At 41.5% G+C, this 22,439-nt stretch overlaps 1 protein-coding gene across 1 annotated transcript in view; it reads left to right on the top strand.

The window, feature by feature from the left end:
• LOC306789145 (sickle tail protein homolog) overlaps positions 1-22,439 on the top strand; it is a gene marked incomplete at its 5' end in the record, with an annotated part of 97,221 nt that overhangs the window by 5,660 nt on the left and 69,122 nt on the right. The window contains one exon of the mRNA XM_079284952.1: positions 16,661-16,875. Within this exon, the coding sequence (XP_079141078.1) occupies positions 16,661-16,875 (215 nt within the window). The remainder of the gene's footprint in view (positions 1-16,660; positions 16,876-22,439) is intronic.

The raw sequence follows: 22,439 nt of genomic DNA, 5'->3' as shown, positions 1-22,439 counted from the left end.
TGTCCCCGTGGATTACAGCCCTCTGCTGATTAGTTACATTCCCTCTCGTATCATCACATTCCACCCTTTGACTATGAAGTGATGCTAATCTCTCCGTGCTCGCTACTTCAAAAGCCGGAGGGAAGAGGAAGGCTGGAAGGGAGGGAGGGATGGCCAATACATTGTACCATGTGCTTTTACAAACTCGTCATGCAGAAACCAACGGGCTTAGGAGGAAAAATAAAAACTGACCTTTCAGTGAGTCCAACACAACCTTGATTGTAATAGTGTTGCAAAAAGGCAAAATTCAGTAAACCCTGTCACAGAATGTGGTGAAACGATCTAAATCATGTCAAATTGAACATTAACATTGTTCTCTCTCTTCTGTGTCGATATGTGATGTTGTTCTGTTTGGGAACTCAGACAAACAAGTGAAAAGAGGCGGAGTGCAGATTTAAGTCTGTTGTTCCCATTTTCTTTTTTGCCGAATGACGACTTATAATGAAGTCGTGTCTACTTGTGAGCCCTTGCTGGTTGTAAGCAATTTCATCAAAAAGTGATTTCTCGTATTGTCACTCCTATTATCCTCAGATCGTTTTATACGCCTAATTATTAGAGTCCCGAAACAGAAGAATTATCCAGGATTTCATAGGAAAAAAAAGAGAGAGAAAAATCAATCAAAAACGTATCTTCCATCAGATTAATTTTTTTGTTTGAATGACGTTATTGCAGGCGAAGCTCTTCTTGATTCTTGTTGTATGAAACAAACGGTGGCCTCTCTGCGTCGTCTCGCACACATCTGAACCAACACCTGGAGCAGAACGCTGATCGGTCCGTGTTCTGGTTAACCGGACACAAACACATTACTTGAAGCCTGACAAAATGTATTGTTTTGTGATATATGACTCCACGATTCTCACATAATCTTGTGAAAAAAGTAACTTTACTCAGTTTTTATGCTAATGGTGGTGCGATCTCTATACGAAGTCCAATTCGATTTTTTAAAAATTGCACTGTATCGCCAGTATTGCTAGGTAGTGAATCGTAACCCCTGTATCATGAGACGTATCGTAACGCCAGATGTTTGCCAACAAACACCCCCAGTTGTTTCAGCAAACTGGACCACTTTACCATCCTCAAACTACAGACCTGTTGAACTTGTAACGCCCCCAAATGAATGCGATACAGTTAATGTGAGTACTTTGAAAATATTAACAACAGATGACTGTTTACCGATGTTCATTTGCTGAATTATTACTGAACAAAATTCACAGCTGATTTGTCAGACTCTGAAGAAACAAGAGGACTGAATACTTTCCTCAGAGGTTTGATCCAGTCAGTGATTCGGAGAAGAACTGCAGGCTACACTACGTGTGTGTGTGTACGTGTGTGATGTTCAACAAGCAGAAACGATATTTCCCATGGCTGTCTTGTATCTGTCCAGCTGTCGCTGCCAGGCTCTGTGTCCTTGTCAAGACTCACACACACATACACACACTCTCACAGCAGCAGCAAAGTCGCAGTCATCGGGCAATAAGAGGCTGTAACAGCATTTTGTTTTACATGAAAACATCAGCAGTAGCACATAGACCCCAGCCTTTCTCTTTTCCTCTTTTTTTGTTGCTTCTTTTCATGTTTTATTTTTAAGGTCTTTTTCATAATCAATCAATGTATAATTCTGATCATTCAGGCTCGTCTTCATGTGAAGCTACATGTCTCTTCAAATAAGACTCACGACACCAATCCAGCCAATAATGTCCGCAGTGTGGTTATTTCTTCGTTTCTGACAGTGTAAATCATGTATCTGACTGGTTTGCAAATACAGAGAAAGATGATTTTAGCAAGTGTGTGGTAATATCAGGTTGTAGATTTAACGCTACAGTCAGATGAGAAAAGGAGGTAGGTACTCTCTGGTTCCTGAACAGCGACTGTTAGGATAAACTGGGGTCATAAAACGTCCAGTTGCTGCAAAGAAGCAAATATACAATAAGTGGAAGAGACACTGTCCTGTGCATACTGGAGGGCTCAGGACTAGGTCCCTTTGGTGGCCTTGGGAGTGTGGAAGGTATTTAATCAGTATAGTACACACAGTATAGTATAGCACATACAGTATAGTACAGTACAAACAGCATAGTATAGTACAGACAGTATAGTATAGCACATACAGTATAGTACAGTACAAACAGCATAGTACAGTACAAACAGTTTAGTGTAGTACAGACAGTATAGTACAGCACATACAGTATAGTACAGTACAAACAGCGTAGTACAGTACAAACAGTTTAGTGTAGTACAGACAGTATAGTATAGCACATACAGTATAGTACAGTACAAACAGTATAGTGTAGTACAGACAGTATAGTACAGCACATACAGTATAGTACAGTACAAACAGCATAGTATAGTACAGACAGTATAGTATAGCACATACAGTATAGTACAGTACAAACAGTATAGTACAGTACAAACAGTATAGTGTAGTACAGACAGTATAGTACAGCACATACAGTATAGTACAGTACAAACAGTATAGTGTAGTACAGACAGTATAGTACAGCACATACAGTATAGTACAGTACAAACAGTTTAGTGTAGTACAGACAGTATAGTACAGCACATACAGTATAGTACAGCACAAACAGTATAGTGTAGTACAGACAGTATAGTACAGCACATACAGTATAGTACAGTACAAACAGTATAGTGTAGTACAGACAGTATAGTACAGCACATACAGTATAGTACAGTACAAACAGTATAGTGTAGTACAGACAGTATAGTATAGCACATACAGTATAGTACAGTACAAACATCATATTACAGTACAAACAGTATAGTGTAGTACAGACAGTATAGTACAGAACATACAGTATAGTACAGTACAAACAGTATAGTGTAGTACAGACAGTATAGTACAGCACATACAGTATAGTACAGTACAAACAGTTTAGTGTAGTACAGACAGTATAGTACAGTACAAACAGCATAGTGTAGTACAGACAGTATAGTATAGCACATACAGTATAGTACAGTACAAACATCATATTACAGTACAAACAGTATAGTGTAGTACAGACAGTATAGTACAGAACATACAGTATAGTACAGTACAAACAGTATAGTGTAGTACAGACAGTATAGTACAGCACATACAGTATAGTACAGTACAAACAGTTTAGTGTAGTACAGACAGTATAGTACAGTACAAACAGCATAGTGTAGTACAGACAGTATAGTACAGCACATACAGTATAGTACAGTACAAACAGTATAGTGTAGTACAGACAGTATAGTATAGCACATACAGTATAGTACAGTACAAACAGCATAGTATAGTACAGACAGTATAGTATAGCACAGACAGTATAGTACAGTACAAACAGCATAGTGTAGTACAGACAGTATAGTACAGCACATACAGTATAGTACAGTACAAACAGTATAGTGTAGTACAGACAGTATAGTACAGCACATACAGTATAGTACAGTACAAACAGTATAGTGTAGTACAGACAGTATAGTACAGCACATACAGTATAGTACAGTACAAACAGTTTAGTGTAGTACAGACAGTATAGTACAGCACATACAGTATAGTACAGCACAAACAGTATAGTGTAGTACAGACAGTATAGTACAGCACATACAGTATAGTACAGTACAAACAGTATAGTGTAGTACAGACAGTATAGTACAGCACATACAGTATAGTACAGTACAAACAGTATAGTGTAGTACAGACAGTATAGTATAGCACATACAGTATAGTACAGTACAAACATCATATTACAGTACAAACAGTATAGTGTAGTACAGACAGTATAGTACAGAACATACAGTATAGTACAGTACAAACAGTATAGTGTAGTACAGACAGTATAGTACAGCACATACAGTATAGTACAGTACAAACAGTTTAGTGTAGTACAGACAGTATAGTACAGTACAAACAGCATAGTGTAGTACAGACAGTATAGTATAGCACATACAGTATAGTACAGTACAAACAGCATAGTATAGTACAGACAGTATAGTATAGCACATACAGTATAGTACAGTACAAACAGTATAGTGTAGTACAGACAGTATAGTACAGCACATACAGTATAGTACAGTACAAACATCATAGTATAGTACAGACAGTATAGTACAGCACATACAGTATAGTACAGTACAAACAGCATAGTATAGTACAGACAGTATAGTGTAGTACAGACAGTATAGTACAGCACATACAGTATAGTACAGTACAAACAGCATAGTACAGTACAAACAGTATAGTGTAGTACAGACAGTATAGTACAGCACATACAGTATAGTACAGTACAAACAGTATAGTGTAGTACAGACAGTATAGTACAGCACATACAGTATAGTACAGTACAAACAGTATAGTGTAGTACACACAGTATAGTACAGCACATACAGTATAGTACAGTACAAACAGCATAGTACAGTACAAACAGTATAGTGTAGTACAGACAGTATAGTACAGCACATACAGTATAGTACAGTACAAACAGTATAGTGTAGTACAGACAGTATAGTACAGCACATACAGTATAGTACAGTACAAACAGTATAGTGTAGTACACACAGTATAGTACAGCACATACAGTATAGTACAGTACAAACAGCATAGTACAGTACAAACAGTATAGTGTAGTACAGACAGTATAGTACAGCACATACAGTATAGTACAGTACAAACAGTATAGTGTAGTACAGACAGTATAGTACAGCACATACAGTATAGTACAGTACAAACAGTATAGTGTAGTACACACAGTATAGTACAGCACATACAGTATAGTACAGTACAAACAGCATAGTACAGTACAAACAGTATAGTGTAGTACAGACAGTATAGTATAGCACATACAGTATAGTACAGCACATACAGTATAGTACAGTACAAACAGCATAGTATAGTACAGACAGTATAGTATAGCACATACAGTATAGTACAGTACAAACAGCATAGTATAGTACAGACAGTATAGTATAGCACATACAGTATAGTACAGTACAAACAGTATAGTGTAGTACAGACAGTATAGTACAGCACATACAGTATAGTACAGTACAAACAGCATAGTATAGTACAGACAGTATAGTACAGCACATACAGTATAGTACAGTACAAACAGTATAGTGTAGTACACACAGTATAGTACAGCACATACAGTATAGTACAGTACAAACAGCATAGTACAGTACAAACAGTATAGTGTAGTACAGACAGTATAGTATAGCACATACAGTATAGTACAGTACAAACAGCATAGTACAGTACAAACAGTATAGTGTAGTACAGACAGTATAGTATAGCACATACAGTATAGTACAGTACAAACAGCATAGTACAGTACAAACAGTATAGTGTAGTACAGACAGTATAGTATAGCACATACAGTATAGTACAGCACATACAGTATAGTACAGTACAAACAGCATAGTATAGTACAGACAGTATAGTATAGCACATACAGTATAGTACAGTACAAACAGCATAGTATAGTACAGACAGTATAGTATAGCACATACAGTATAGTACAGTACAAACAGCATAGTATAGTACAGACAGTATAGTATAGCACATACACTATAGTACAGTACAAACAGTATAGTGTAGTACAGACAGTAGAAAGTAGCTCTGCATTACACCCCTAGTACCTAAACAGCCACTGCAGGGGAAAAAAAGTACAACAAATTTCTGCCGTTGAGCTCCAACTAATGAGACACATTTTCAACATGCCACAAAGTATGAATGCTCTCAGTTAAATTGAAATACAGTTTGAACATTTAGGATGTCATCACATGGAGGAGAGCATCATTAAGTGCAAAGCAACATCGCTTTAACCTTTTGCAATAGTGACATTGGCCTACTTTCTTCCTTCAAGTTCATTTTCGTCCCATAGCGCTCTGTTTCTTTAATAATGGCCCAGGCCGTTATGAGCACGGAGGACACATTTTCATAAAAACAAGCCAACATGCCAGATATGATCCAAACTCTTCTTGGACAGATGTAAAAGCAGAGCCAACGTTTTTTTCCAGGACAGTGGGCTTTTTCTGCTGGTAGCAAATCTCATCCATTCACTGCGATCTTCTGAAAACAAAAGCATCAGCCCTGCATATGATTAGCAGATGTGGAGATCTGACCGCCGCTTGTGTCCGTTGTGGCCATGTGTTTTTGCTCTGTTGCTTTTAAACCCAATGAAAACTATGCATATAATTATATACACAAATGCAGAAGCAAAGACAATTGTTCATTTAATCTTGTCTTCATTGTTCTATAATTGTCTTTGGAATAAGGGCACAACAAGGATTAATCATCAATCTGTCAAGAGAAGCTCACAAAGACACACATATGAGACACATGTGTTCCTTACGTATCGATATAGAGCTAATCAGTGTTTCTATGACCAGAGTAGAAAACAAACATCTGTGCTGCTGTACTTACTGCCCAGAAGGAAGAATAAAAGAAAACATATAGGATGGGATGTGTTTCTGAATGAAGAGGTAACGAAGTGTCATAAATATGCCAATGCCTACAGACATGTTCAGCTCAAGCTTTTATCAAATTGGTCATAGCCGTGGTTGCTGTGAATCTGTGTTTGAGTACTTGCTTGGACCACGTTTCTGCCCTAACCCTGTATGATGCACAGCTATAAACACATAACCCTTAAGTGCTGAAGTTTCACACAGAGCAAATATAACGTCCCACGACTGTTCAAAAAGACAACTAAGGAATGTTTAGGGCGATGGCTCAGTGGTAGGGTTGAAGGACGACTCTACCACAGCCATTCGATCCCAGGCTCCACTAGTCCAGTGGTTCTCAACTGGTCTGGCTGCGGGGCCCACCATCACCCCTTAATGACGAGCCGCGACCCACATTTTCAACTTCTCAAATGTATTTAATGAAAAGATGGTGCGGTTTGAACCTGAGCTGAAAATGTCCTCTGCAGTCGTAGCAGTAGGGAGCTCTCTTGTGCAGATGTCAGTCCCCGTCTCACACATCTTTCACGTTAACGAATAAAACTGCTTTGTTTATGTCTGGAGATTCGTCCATTTGTAATGCAAAATTACCTCGTGCCTTAATTCGAGCTGTGGTCTGTTGTTTGATGTCATCCGACATGTCTCCAATTCGTCTACTTATAGTGTCATTTGACAGAAGTGTAGTTTTCAGTTCATCCGCTGCTGATTGATCCACCACCTCTCTCACCACGAAAGTACTCAACAGGTTTATCTTTGAGAGAAGGCTGTTTTGTTTCCAAATGCCGCTTCAGTTTTGACGGCGTCGTGCTTTCTTGTGCCAGAACCTCGCTGCACCAAACACACTGAGGTTTTTGCCCTCTTTTGTCCTCAATGTAAGAGAATCCATATCTCATGTAGTTGGTGGCATACTTGCATTTCACTCAATTATCTTGTGAAAACAAACTATGGGTGTTCTTCTGTACTGTGAAATGGCGGGTGTCTATTAGCATTACAAGGCATTAACGCCAAATCCTGTTAAGGAGTGGGAATAACTCCGCGATATAAAAGATCCCCTTCAGAATACAGAATTATTATTATTTTTTTTTTTTTCCAGGCAAAGGCCGACTGACAACGGGTCCGCGACCCACTAGTTGAGAGTCACTGCACTAGTCCATGTCCATGTGTGCTTGGAAAGACTAACCTGAGAGAGCATTTGGGTATCAATTGAGCAAATATGACAACAGCTGGCTCACTGGCCAATTGGATGTGGCCTTGCAAACTAACTGGCTAACTAGCTGACTAACTGTCCACGTTGTGAGCCAAATATCATCGCTGGCCTTTCAAGCACAGTGAAGAGCTGAGAGAGAGTTACCTCCAGGCCTCCACTGAACTAGATCAATCAGATCTGCTTTGTCAACGAGAGAGAGAGAGAGAGATTCGTATCCTCTCCTTTTTCTGTTCCTTCACCATCTCTGTGTTTCTTTGATTATTCTCTTATTGTCTCCTCATCTGAATTTAAGTCATTGGTGAGAGTGTTTTACAACAGTATCATGAGCATGTACATTTGTATTTCCATGGAAACATTTAACTGTGGCATGCTTACATGCAACAATAATAGTTGTGAAATAGAAATGTGCCACCAAGCACTATACAGGACATGGTGTCATTGGGATCATGAGTGAATAGTACAGCATTTGGACTAGACAGGCGTGGCAATGACGAGTTCAGGGACCAGGTGGACACACACGCACACTAAACAGTAAATGAGAAAAGAGATACAGAATTGGAATGTCTCTTTGAAATCAATTTACATTTCTGTTATTTGGAGCAGTTTAAGTGTTGGTGTCAAAAAAGAGTCACAATCTCAATATTTGACCTTTGCAGCAAAGTACAACATGTGACAACATGAGCTGTCTACACCGAGTGTATCAAATGGTGCAAAAAGGACCGGAGGGATTGGTTTTCAGGTGCAAGTAGTGTGAGTTGTAGTTGCAGAAATACACTCTCTTTAGTATGGGTATGCAATTTTCGAGCAGAGGCCTAAAAATAGGGCTAGGGTTAAGATATGATGGTGCCTGGCCAATTAGGGCTTTGTAGATGAGGTGAGGGACTTTAACAATTAAATTGAATCGCATTGAAACAACTTTCGTGTAGTTAATATGAACAGCCATTTTATTACTACTAAATACTCAACTTGAAAGAGCAAAGAGCAAAGAGCAGGTTTACTGTGGGGCAGTGAGTGAGGAACTGGTGAGCAGGTGGATGAGGAGAGGGAGTGGCAAGTCTGGAGAGGTCCTATAGAAAATGCATCGGCCGGGGGGGAGGTGGGAATGAGGCAGAGGTGTGGAAAGTGCTGAAAATAATCATCTGTGAAGAATGACGGATGTTCTGTCAGCTACTCTTTGCTGAAGGGGTTGCGTTGCTCCACCTTCTGCTTTGAAATACCCCAAAAAGTGTCCGATTCAGATTCATGTCAGGGGACACTCCGGCCGGGTCACTTACTTATTTTTTCCTCTTTAAAACTCTTGTGATGTGTGAAGAGTGATGTTTGTAGTGTGGCATGCTGGATCATCTCTCTCCTGTCAAGCTCCTTGAGACTGGGAGGCATCTTTACGTCCAGTATCTGGACACACACACAGAGGGGTGTACTTGGTTTTGTTGTATGCTGCAAGTGTACAATAAGATATAGTATAAATACCAACATAGAGCATCAGCAAATTGGAGTTACACAAATAAACAGAAGACCGTGAGACAGTGAAGCATTCATGTTCCCCTCAGGATGATTTGACGACACTTTTAATTTTCATCTGACTTTTAATCTGGCGTTATCAGCAGGTCAACATTTGAATTTGTCAAATACTTTGGTTTATGACCAAATACCAGCATGATTAATGATTCCCATCAACCTTCAGCTGTATTTCCTGTTGAGGTTTTGAGTACTTCATGTCTCTGTCTGTCTGTCTGTGGATGGATTTTGTCACTGCATTAGCAGGTGTGTAGTTGAAGGCCAAGTTCAAAGATGGGTGTGGTCCCAGCAATGGTGCCAGAGGTAGGGGTCCGGTTTGGCGTCGCACAGTTCAAACTGCAGACTGGAGTCTGCCTGAAGTATTGTTGAACCGAAACAATTACACTCATTGGCAGATGATGCTATTTAGTATCTAACTCCCTTATTACACCCTCCATCTCACCCCGGGGGTTCGACCACTGCAAATCCATTGTCTGCATGTGGGAATTGCTGCATCCTGCCAGTGTGTTGTTATGAAGATGTAGCCCCCATTACTACCTTCCTAACTTAGAGGGGAAACATGGTCTGGAAAAAATGAGACCAGCCCTTCATGCTTCCTCAGGAACACACACACACACACACACACACACACACATACACACACACACACACACACACACAGAGAGACTCCCTATTTGAACTTTTCAAGCAGTGCTGGGAGCAGTGTGAGCTCTAGCATTGCAGCCCGTGTTGCATCAGAGTGTGAGCAGACAGAACTGGATTCGCTGAATGTGCTGGAGTAGGAACAAATACTGTATGTAACCTTTAAGTATTGTATCAAACTTGTGTAATTGTAAAACTGTTTTACTCGTATGAGTCACGTGATGTGAAAAACTGGAAATTGAGGGAACAATAATTTGAGTCTGTCAAACTAAGAACTTCTTAGAGATGATGACCTTTTTATGGAGATTTATGTTGTAAAAACACAACACTATATGATAATATATCGTATTCTCCACAGTATGCCTATGACCCAGCTATGAAAACCAGTATATCATGACAAGCAGGCAGCGCTTTTCTAAATGTAAAGGCTTACAGTCCTTCCATGAGGGATGGGCGTTTCCCAGTGTTGGAATCAAAAAGGATCCGGCACGCTGTATGCTTTGCTTCGTTCCTTTTACAGTCAAATGTTTACTTATGATGGTGTTGACTGACATGACAGTCAGGCTTGATGAAGTAAGGAAGCTATAAAAACAACACTGCTAATCATCTAAGACATGTACTGGAAAAACAACCATATTTATTTGGGACTCTGTTGTGTAAGTGTTGTTATTTCCTGTTGATAAAAGATTAAACAGATGAAATTAATTGAGAGAAAGAGAAACGTGTTGGGAAACAGCTGCTGTATCAGAGCGTCTTCACTGAGAACAGCTGCCTGCTGTGACCAATATACTAACATCCAGAGCAGCTTAAGCCTCATTAAGGACAGAACCTGGTGAGAGAAAGAGTCCTGTTGGGAGAAAGGGTTTTGGCCTCAGTTACTGTGTCAGGTTGGACTAAATGCACTGCACGGATTACGTTTATCCTCTTGCCAGTTTATGTTGTGGGCCATGTGCCACTGATGAGAGGAGGCTGTGGGCCTGTTTAACACCGAGGACAATCCCAGCAACTTAAACATTGTTCACTTGAGCAGGAAATATTGTTAGTGGGTGATGCTGAGCAAATATTAATGCGGGACCCAAAATTATGCTTGCAGGCTTGAATAAAATGACAGTGTGAAAAGTTTATCCTGCATAAATCCCTGTGACTATCCAACATTTACAGCTTTATCAACCAGAATCAAATGTTGGCCTGGTTGAATTTTGCAGATATTTTAAAAGGGAATTCATACGATGGGGAACCTCAGAGGCAGTTTCAGGAAACCAATTCATGGTTGCGTCATCCTTTTGTGTGACTACGTCATTGTCTTTTCTCATTATTTCTTCTTACACACACACACACACACACACACACACACACACACACACACACACACACACACACACACACACACACTGTTCCACCAGTGCTTGTTATGGCACAGGAGAGAGGATATCCTCCAAGATATTTAGCCTTACACTCCCCTCTGATACTGGAAAAGGAACCACTGTGCAACATGCATCGTGTTTTCTGTGCATTTTACAGAACACAATAATATATAACATCCCAAAAAGTTAAACATGAAATTCAACCTATTCCCCGTAATCCTTTGTGGTACTATGGATAATGTAGTTGTAGGTCTTACTGGATCTATGACGTGACCACAGCGACAGACTATTGTGATGATGCTCCTGAAGGCGTGCGTGGCATTCATAGAAAGGGCAGATGATAAATACTAGATGATAAATACTCGTACAATCCTACTCTGACATCCAGGGTGTGTACATGGCTGTGGATACTGATCTAATAACAGGTGGAATAGGTCCATGTTGGGTATGACTACTGGACAGAGCCATCACCTGCCATCATGAAAAGTAAAAAACAAATAATGATAAAATAAAACAAATATTCATATTTCTCTGTGCTGATCTGTGCTATTAATGTAATTTCTGTATGATTCCAATCATTTCAAGCATTTGTATGAACAAAATCGCTGAATTTGCGCATGTCCTGTTCAAACAGAGAGACCCGCGAGGTGAGGCAGCGACGAGCTGGGCCTCATCTCAGATTGTACAATCCCTCACAAACTGGGTTGAGTGCGTGCCTTTTGCTTTCTCATTCTTTGTCACCACTCTAATATTTGTAGACACTTTTATTATATGTCCTTTCTTCCCATAGAATATGTCATGTATTTCATGTATGTGTAGAAGCTATGTAGTCTTGCTGATCTGACATTAAACCGCAGTGAAAAAGCACAGAGGGGAGGCAAACAGTACCGCTCAATGAAGGGGGTGCGCGAGAGTCCACGGGTCGGGTTTCTGCTTGTTCTGCCGTTGCTCTTCTTCTTCTTCTTCTTCTTCTTCTTCTTCTTCTTCTTCTTCTATTTTGCTTTGACCGGACTGCACGCTCCCGGTGGAATCAAACATGTACCTAGAGACACAGAGGTGAGATCTGATTGGATAAAAGCTCTACTTAAAACAAGCTGCACTGGAAGCAGAGCAACTGAGGAAGACAGTAGCTGTGCAATGAGAAAATAAGATAATGGGGAAAATATTTTTATAAATTATAATACATGTAGTGTATTTCAGAAAAATGGTTCGATTATAAAATAGCTCTAACTTTGTGATCCTGTTTAGGCCAGCAGAGAAGGCCTTGCAGGCCCTGACGGCCCGCCACTGGTCAACTGTCATCCTGTAACATGTTCTGTTGAGTTCCTAGTGGGATAACCACATTCTTTACCATATTTAAATTACACTTTAAATACATGAATATATAAAGATGCCGGGCAGCTAAACTTTTTATTGGTGTTTTGTCACTACCACACACAGTAAAAAAAAAAAACTTCCAGATATATTTAAAAGCCATTGTCCATCCATGAGTGACCATCTTCATTACAGACAGCAAAGCCCCCCAGGACAACTCCAAATGTCCGAAAGATATATATGTATGTGTGTGAGAGGGGAGCCCATATACTGTGTATCTATCTTTGCTCTACTGGAAATTTGTTATAAAATTAAAAAAAGACACTTTTGAAAAAGCTCCAGAACTCTGAATCCGACAACTGGATAGCATGAGACAGACTTTCTGTTGGAAACGTACAAACCAATTCCCAGCAGCATGTAACTGAATCTGTAATCGGAAAAAAATGGATTATGTTGCTTGTGTTGGGGATTTACCCTCGGGCAAAAAGCCCACCTTATAATCTGACTCCAAAAGACGACACCTTCAGACGACCCCGCGCAGATCGTTTGATTGGAATTACATTCGATGAACAGAAGACGATCTATAAGTATTAACAATTGAATAAGTCAAGCATCAAAGCATAAAAACATAGATCTATGGTTTCACAAAACACAAGAATTGATGAAGTATCCCTAGCAACAGACACAAAGTCAGGGCTCGGTCCACGCATCTCTCCTCTCAGTGTGTTGTGAGCCCCGTTCTATCATTTCCCTGTTTCTTTATTCATTCTCATGAGGAGGTGACCTTGTCCTGCACAGGGACGAGTTATCTTCACACACACACACGCCAGGGTTGGGGCCACTGTGTGTGGGAGTCCAGTCGTTCTCAGGGACAGCGAAGGTGCTGTTCCTGCAGGTTGCTACATAATATCTCACGGACTAACCCGCTTCACATCTATTTACGAGTTTAAGCTAAACCACCTGTGTGTCAGAGCGTCTTCTTTGTACGGGAGATTCAAAACCTTTGCTCTATGACACACGCAACACTATTGCAAATGAGCACACACATAATACTTATACGTTTAATGCCTGTAAATACCGTTAGCATATTTCTACACTTCATATGCAGCTATTCTTTTCAAAGAGCATGTGATCATTTCAAAAAACGTTTGAATTCACATTCACCCCAGTTTACCCAGGCATGAACGGCAGCAGGGAGATCAGATAGTACAAATCATTCCTTCTCTCATACTGAATCATTAAATAAGAAGTACAAAACAATTAAAAAGCACAGGGATGTCAATCTATATTTTCTCTGGTATATTTCTCACTGAAGTGTTATTGTGTAACCTCTTGCAAACATTTCTTTCCATTGAACTGACTGACGAGTTTTAGTGGTATTTTAGTCCATAGCTGCACCCAGCTTCCTTTAACTGTTGCTGAAAGGAGATGAGGAAGCTCATTAACCAACAATATTAATAGTGCAAAATAGAACGGCCACAGAGCAAGAGGACAATTCTTCTCCTTTGCTTACCGCCAAATAAGAGCAGCTGGCATCCAGTCTGAGTTTGAATTGATAACATTGATGTGTCACCTCTGCTGTGAATTCATTTCTTACTAATGTGTGTGTGCTGGAGCCTGCAGGTCTGACCATGTAAAATGCCATCTAGCTCTGTAAACAGCACCAGTGACACAGCAGTGACCTGTAGTCAGGGCTGGATCGGTGGCATTTAGATTGAGCTCATTAGTTTGTCCATCTTAGGCTCTTCAGTGCCATCGGCCATTTCTGTTGGTTTGTGAGACAGTGGCATGAAGGTTGTCTGTGTGTGGGGTTAAAATGGACTAGTGCTGATACCTCAAAAAACCACCAGATTATTATTAACAACAGTTCCTCTATTGAGCTGTATAACCTATTTAATACAAAAATACCCTGTGGAACAGAAACACGTGTTAGTGTCAGTAATAGTCTGTAGTAACAGTGAAGTAAGTGACTTCTAGCAGCTGTTAACTTTGTCAGGTGAATGCATGTGCTGGCAAATTCAATTTGAAACTTGTCGGATAATTCTGTCAATCTATGTCCTGTATCATTTCTCACCCTGGGTGTGATCAAATATCGACGTCTCATGAGAACAGCATTATTCAGGCTTCAGATGCTTAGCCTACATCAACTCTGCCACTTCCCTGCTCACACAATAGTTCAGTGACAATCCGTCTCCAGCTGCGTGTGTGTTATCTGAAGTTGAATGAATGTTGTTATGAATGAATTATTTTTAGCTTCCTTGAATCTGTTACTCTCATAATCTGCAGGGCTGCATATTGTTCCTCCATTATTACAGCACTCATCCACACACTGATACACATTAACAACATGGACACCACACAGCAACTGATCCATACAAACAACAGGCTAAAACCAGAATATTATTTGGAGTAAAACAATTGGATCCAAAGTGGCGGATTGCGAGGGACGCTGAAGTCCCGAACAGAATTGATGACCAAGGGACTGCCCTGGAGGCCAGCATCCAGTGGAAATGTGTTTGACTTTGTGCCAAGCATATGGTCCCAGCTCTCACTTTGGTTCTACAAGGACCCCAGTACCCCATTTTCCCGCAGTACCCCCCCCCCCCCCCCACAGTACTCGTCATGGTCGTAAGTCTTCTCCATGTCCACAAAACACATGTAGACTTGGCAAACTCCCTTGATCCAATAGCAGCCCTGCAACAGTAAAGAGCTGGTGCACAGTTCCACGGCCAGGACAGAATCCACACTACCCCCTGGATCAACAATCGGTCGGAGACTCCTTTCCCGCACCTTAGACGAAACGGCCAAAACAGCCCAACGATGTACAGAGCTTTCAGTGCCTCAGGGCGAATCTCGCCATAGGCACCTCGCTGTCGAGGAGCCTTTTTACTACTTCAGTAACCTCTACTGGGGTTTGGGTGGTATAGGTCTTCCCCCAAGTGTCTTCAAACTCTGCCTCCTCCGTGGAGGATGAGTTGGTTGGGTTGAACATGGCCCACACAGATGACATGTCCCCAACCTTCTCTGAGGCCAGCTGAGGTGTCTTGGGCATTTGATCCAGAAGCCTCTTGGACGCATCCCTTTGAAAGTTTTCCAGGCACGTCCAACTGGTAAGAGGTTGTGGTGTAGACCCAGATACCGCTTAACGGATTGCATTTCTCGTCTGGCCTGGTAACACCTTTAGGTCCCCCAGGAACAGCCTGAAAACATTGCTGGGGTGAAGGACACCTCGAATACCCTGCTAAGCATGCTGCCCTAGCGACCTGGAAAGATGTGGCTCAGGGGATAGAGCGCGTTGTCTACTAATCCCAAGATTTCCCAGCTCCTTCAGTCCGTATGCTGAAGTGTCCTTGGGCAGATACTGAACCCCAAATTGCTCCGAAGGCTGTGCGATCGCTGTACGAGTGCGTGTGAATGAGCATTTAGATTAGATCCTGATGGGCAGGTTGGCACCTTGTATGTCAGCCTCTGCCATCAATGCATGAAGGTGTGTGTGAATGGTTGAATGTTGACATGTAGTGTAAAGCACTTTGAGTGGTCAGAAGACTAGAACGGCGCTATATAAATGCATTTCCAATTACCATAATAGATGAAGTCCCAAATTTCACTTTAAAGGAAAACTATTTTATTGAGAAAGTTTTACAGAGGTTTCCACAATTGTCATCTTCCCATTCACACATCTTCCCAGTCACACGTCACATGATTAGATCTCTCCAGAGTTAACATACAGTTTGACTTTCAGTGAAACTGAGTGAGCTTAAAAGACACGACAAAATGTATACATATCTTCAATATTTCAACATATCGAGTTTTTGTCATATGAGAGTGATAAAGGATGACACACTGTAACAGTGCCATCTGTGCACATTTTGATATGTAGTCATACATTTCATCCTGTCATGTTTTTTTCTGTCCTGTCTTTTCTTGTCCTGTCCTACACTTTCTTTTCTTTCATCAATTCCTTTTTCTCTGTACTCTTTTGCATCCTATCACCCTTTCTCTCTCCATCCCACTCCAGATCCAGGAAACTCCCCGTCCAGAGTCTCTTCTTCTTGTTCCTCTACTGATGTGGACAGCAGCAGTGAGCATCCGCTGCAGAAGAACCCGCACACAAACAGCAGCCTTCTCTGTCACCCAGACTTCGCCTGTGGTTCGGCTCCACGCTCTCCCAGCACCTTACCTCGGAGCTACGTCACTGCTACTCGTGCCGGCAGCAGGGACGGCCAGCCGGATAGCCCGATGATGCAGCACTCTGTGGAGAGGAAGAAGGAGGTGTTCCTGGACCACCTGAGGCAGAAGTACCCTCACCATGCTGCCATTATCTTGGGACACCAGGACCGCATGAGGGAACAGGTGAGATTAAAGCTGTGCCAGTATGCATTGGCTTCCCAGTGTTGAACAAAAGGAATGTGGAGCAGGGTGTTGCTGTCCTCTGTTGACTTTCTCTTCACAAATGAAGATTTAACATCAGAAACTTCCCCGGGTAAATAAAGTTGGAGAAAAATGAATACCGTCTCCCATTCGTTCAAATAAAAGATGTTCACTGGGTGGTTTTTAATGCACGTTTTTAAAATATATTTCATATGGATTTGTGATCAATTGTCAATCATTTCGTGAGCTCCAGAAAAATGTGTGTTTTTTTTTTTTACAGCAGTTTCATCTGTATGTAGCCCCCTGGGGTTATGGTCAAAACAATATTCCAATCCTTGTGAATGGATCGCTACATTGAGCACATGGATTAATAAAGTGATTCCATCGATGTATACATTGTAAGGTAAAAAGATATTTAGAGGAGCTCTCTGCTAACTTGTTGTAGGAGCGGTCGGTCGATTAACGCGCATTCTCTCGTAATGTCACTTCGAAACTTTATTTTATTCGAGAACAGCATCAGAAGCATACATGGAAATAATCTTAAACAGAAAAGCCCGCTTTGTCTCCTAATGCGGTTTCTTAATGCTTAATGCGGTTGAAAAATAGTTAGCCCTTCCGCTCTCTAGTCGAACGAACACACCTGCATGTCCTCAGGTGAGGTCTACATAAAGAGTTAACGCCCCCTGACGTCATCATTGTGTCACAATCATGTTGGCAGTAACGTCCCAACAGGTTCAACAGTAAATCATAACCAGCATGGTTTGATGTACAATCAGTAGCATGACCATAATTTCCCCAAAAGTATAGAATATACAGGTAAAACACAAATCAGAGTATTGGCTTCTACACTCCGGCCCCTAATTGACCGGTAAAGGGCAATTCATACATTTATACATAGGAAGCCTATTCTTAAGAGTCCTTTGTGACAATATTCAAGACTATCACGTGTCCATGGAATTCCAAAAATAAGCCAAAAAATGTAATCCCTTTAGTTTCCGCGAGTCCATTTCGCAAAACAAGTTCATAAGATTTCGGCAAAAGGTTCAACGAAGAAAAAAGCTCTTGAGAAAAGGATAAGAAAAAAGAGAGAAAAGGTTCAACTAAAGTCTCTTCAGGTGTCAAATACAAAAAAGGGCAAAGGGACTTGTCTCATCAGGTCATGTTCTGTAGAAGGCACAGCTTTGTGATGGGCCTTTCCAAGGTGCCATTTTGTGTCCTGATCTTGACTCGACGTACATGTCCTTTTTTGTCAGGGAAGATTTCCGTGATTCTGCCCATGGGCCAGGAGTTGCGTGGTGAGCTCTCATCCTTAACATCCTGTCCATCCTAGCAGCGAGGACTGCACTGGCAAGCTCCAGTCTTGGGATTGTCACCACCTTTAAAGGTGCAACTCTTGCCTTCCCGATCACAAACACCATGTGAGGTAGTCCGTTGTTACTGGTCAGCTTCAAATAGCTGACTGTCCCGTAACCTCTTTCACTTGCATCGCAGAAGTGGTGCATCTGTGCTCTAGTAACTTCAAAATCTGGTGGCTTAAAGCATCTCTTGATTCTTAGACTGGAAATCAGGTTAATATCTTTAAGCCACTCCTTCCATCTCTCTGTGTAAGCAGTTGGTATCGATTCATCCCTTTTTTTTAATGTAGGCTACTGAGGATTATCCAAATATTTGTCCGACATGCTGCAGGAGTTTCAAGTGACTTCGAGTCGCCTACTTCCTGGAGAGAGTTCCTTCAAGAAGGACACTGGCTGAGGGGTCCAAATTTTCTGATGCAACCGGAAACAGACTGGCCAGTGATCCGGGTACCACCCACACTGTCCCACGGTGACCCGGAGGTCAGGAAGGTGGCTGGAGCTTTCACTACAAGTGCACGGCAGATTCAAAGTCCACTGACTCGTCTTATTGAGCACTTCTCATCATGGGACCAATTGATTCGATCATCAGCCTGGCTCTTAAAATTCAAAGAACGTCTGAGACAATTGAACCTAAAAAAGAAAAAAAACGAGTGACTCAGACCCACCTAGGTCACGGCTGTCTGTGGAGGATTTAGGCAAGGCCGAACAAGCACTTGTGTCCTACGTTCAACAACAATCCTTCCAGGATGAGGTGAGCTCTTTTGTAGAGAGGTCACCTCATCCTGGAAGGATTGTTGTTGAACGTAGGACACAAGTGCTTGTTCGGCCTTGCCTAAATCCTCCACAGACAGCCGTGACCTAGGTGGGTCTGAGTCACTCGTTTTTTTTCTTTTTTTTGACATTAAAAATTATTTATTGATTCGTTTTTTCGTATTTACATGTTTGTTATTTACATTAAAGTGATGTGCAAGACACTGGCAGTAGTGGAGCACTAATAGTGAAAATATAGTGCAATATTAAATGGTGAAATCAGAACTTTTTACCAAAGTCCGTTAATTATGAACCTTGCTGTAACATACAGATTACATAACTAGCTTAACAAGTTAGAGTGACACCATTTACATAAAATACTTGGCACAGAGGCAGATTAAGGTGATAAACATCATTTTGGCCATTTTGTGTCCTGATCTTGACTCGACGTACATGTCCTTTTTTGTCAGGGAAGATTTCCGTGATTCTGCCCATGGGCCAGGAGTTGCGTGGTGAGCTCTCATCCTTAACATCCTGTCCATCCTAGCAGCGAGGACTGCACTGGCAAGCTCCAGTCTTGGGATTGTCACCACCTTTAAAGGTGCAACTCTTGCCTTCCCGATCACAAACACCATGTGAGGTAGTCCGTTGTTACTGGTCAGCTTCAAATAGCTGACTGTCCCGTAACCTCTTTCACTTGCATCGCAGAAGTGGTGCATCTGTGCTCTAGTAACTTCAAAATCTGGTGGCTTAAAGCATCTCTTGATTCTTAGACTGGAAATCAGGTTAATATCTTTAAGCCACTCCTTCCATCTCTCTGTGTAAGCAGTTGGTATCGATTCATCCCATCCACAATTCAGCTTGCATAGGTCCTGCAGTATTCCTTTCCCTGTCAGCATGACTGGTGCTATGAACCCAAGAGGATCGTATACTGAGTTCAACACAGACAAAATGCTTCTGCGGGTGACCGCTTGTTGTTTCGGGGTGATCGAGAAGAAGAACGTGTCTGACTCAATGTCCCATCGCATGCCAAGAGCCCTTTCTATGGGCAGTTTGTCTTTGTCGAGGTCTAGATCTTTGACCTCTTTTGCCCTCTCTTCAGCTGCTACAGAGGCAAGGACTGCTCGACTGTTACTGGTCCATTTGGTGAGTCTAAATCCACCTGTGGTGCATACTGATCTGAGCTCTTTCACCAGACAAATTGCCTGGCTCTCGCTTCGGACAGATTTGAGGCAGTCGTCTACATAGAAGTTGTGACGAATGGTGTTGAGAACTTCAGCACTACACTTTCCTTCATTATCATCGGCTGTCCGCTTTAGTGCGAAATTGGCGCAGCTCGGGGATGAGACCGCTCCAAAGAGATGCACCGTCATCCGGTACTCTGCTAGCGGTTGGTTGGTGTCGCCGTCTGGCCACCACAGGATCTGAGGAAGTCCACATCATGTTTAGGTATTCTTACTTGATGGAACATTCCTTCGATGTCCCCCATCACTGCTACTGGCTCCTGTCGGAATCTGAGGAGTACACCCAGCAAGGTGTTCGTAAGGTCAGGACCAATGTTCCCTCTAAGCTGCGCGCTTGAGCAATCGCGCACTGCTCGCACATTCTCAGCGCACAAGAAAATCTATGCAGCGCATAAAATAAAATTCAACATAAACGTATTAATTAATATCTAATATTAGTCCTAATCTTATCTAATCAATTAAACCAATAATAATAATAATAATAATTTTGTTTTCTGTACTATTTTGCAACGTAACTCAGTGAGTGACAGGTGTCCAGCCAATGATACGATTCGGTTCACTTACGCTACGCAGCCAATCATAGCATTGACACTATTGCCCTGCCCATTCGCGCCGTGCAGGTTAGCTAGCTATCAACAGTGCGGCGGAGTTACGAGACGCAAATGCTAACCCTTATCATGGCGAAACGAACGGGCAGCGACATAAAGTCAAAGCAAGAAGCAGACGAAGCCATCAACCTGGACAAAGTGTACAACCATTGGAGAAGTGAGAAGGACAGACGTGAAAAATAAGGTAAAATTTAAGTCAGATTTGTGCATATTCTAGTGACATTTATTAAGATTTTTTACTTATGGATATTAACAGTGGTGTATAGTAACGAAGTAGAAATACTTCGTTACTGTACTTAAGTAGTTTTTTTGGGTATCTGTACTTTACTTTACTACTTATATTTATGTTTACTTTTACTTTTACTTCACTACATTTTGCAAAGAAAACTGATACTTTTACTCCGATACATTTCCCCTGAAACCTTCGTTACTCGCTACAAAATCAAATCTATCTTTAGAAACAAAATGAATCATGAGAGCAGCGTCGGGGACTGTGGTGGAACACAGACTGCAAGCAAGCAGGTTTGTTGAATCAGTGGTCCTAGCAGCAAGTTAAATCATTGGTCAGTCACGTTAATGCACAATTGCAAACAAGTGCTCTCAAAGCCGCGGTGTTTGATTCCCAGTGATGCCCAGGATGCTACATGCTATAGCTAGCGGGCGACTACCTGAGTATAATTCCACTCTACGATGACTGATTTCATGATGGAAGCAGAAATGGAAGCACCTGCTACTCCCGCAACAAACGACGGTGGTGACGAAGACCAACACCAGTGGATCGCTAGCGAGTTAGTGAGCTGAGGAAGTGTTGACAGTTGTGCAGCACTAGTTGCCTAACGTTAGCTGTAGCTATATACACGGATTGACAGGAGCCGCGAGAGCGCAGCATTCGGGGAATTCTTCGCAGCTGTGTGCAAGCTGTCTGTGACGCTGAACACACCTCTACCTGCCTCAGCGGCCTGTGAAAGGATATTTAGCATCGCAGGACTAGTCTTCAGCCCATGATGAGCGAGACGGAATTCTCGCAATTTTGAAAACCAACTTCTTTTGAAGATGAACAGGACATGTTTCAGTTTCAAGTAATGACTGTGTTGTTACTTTAGTATTGATCATGTTTTGATATTTGAGTCATGTTGTGGATGATCAGATGGAGTTATGATGGTAGCAGTCGCCCAATTGCAGATTCAGCTTGAGCAAAACCTTTGTATTCAAATCAGGCCCATAGGAGTTTACAAGGCAGGTGTCCTTTCTCAAACCACTGACCTGATGCATCAAGTGGATATGTTTTGCTGAACATAATATTATGCATTTGTCCTCTATATCCTCTAGTCTAATGAGCAGACTTATAAACGCACTGTTACAACTCCTTCATAGTGTCATATTGCTTTACGGAGAATTATGATGATAAGTTCATAGTAGATGCAAAAGTATACTTATGTACAATATATTATGTTTAACATTGTTGCTCCTGGATGGATCACAGCCAACCCAATTATGTTCAACACAGCTCCATGTCCTTGGTCATGGTGCCACAGCACTTAAAAGAATAAACTTCATAATTCTCACAATTCTAACCCTTTGCTTTTTTA

Source organism: Melanostigma gelatinosum, assembly GCF_949748355.1.
Source record: "Melanostigma gelatinosum genome assembly, chromosome: 15".
In the NCBI taxonomy this organism is placed as follows: domain Eukaryota; kingdom Metazoa; phylum Chordata; class Actinopteri; order Perciformes; family Zoarcidae; genus Melanostigma; species Melanostigma gelatinosum.
The sequence above is the reverse complement of the archived record's forward strand: the minus strand, read 5'-3'. Positions and strand labels throughout refer to the sequence as shown.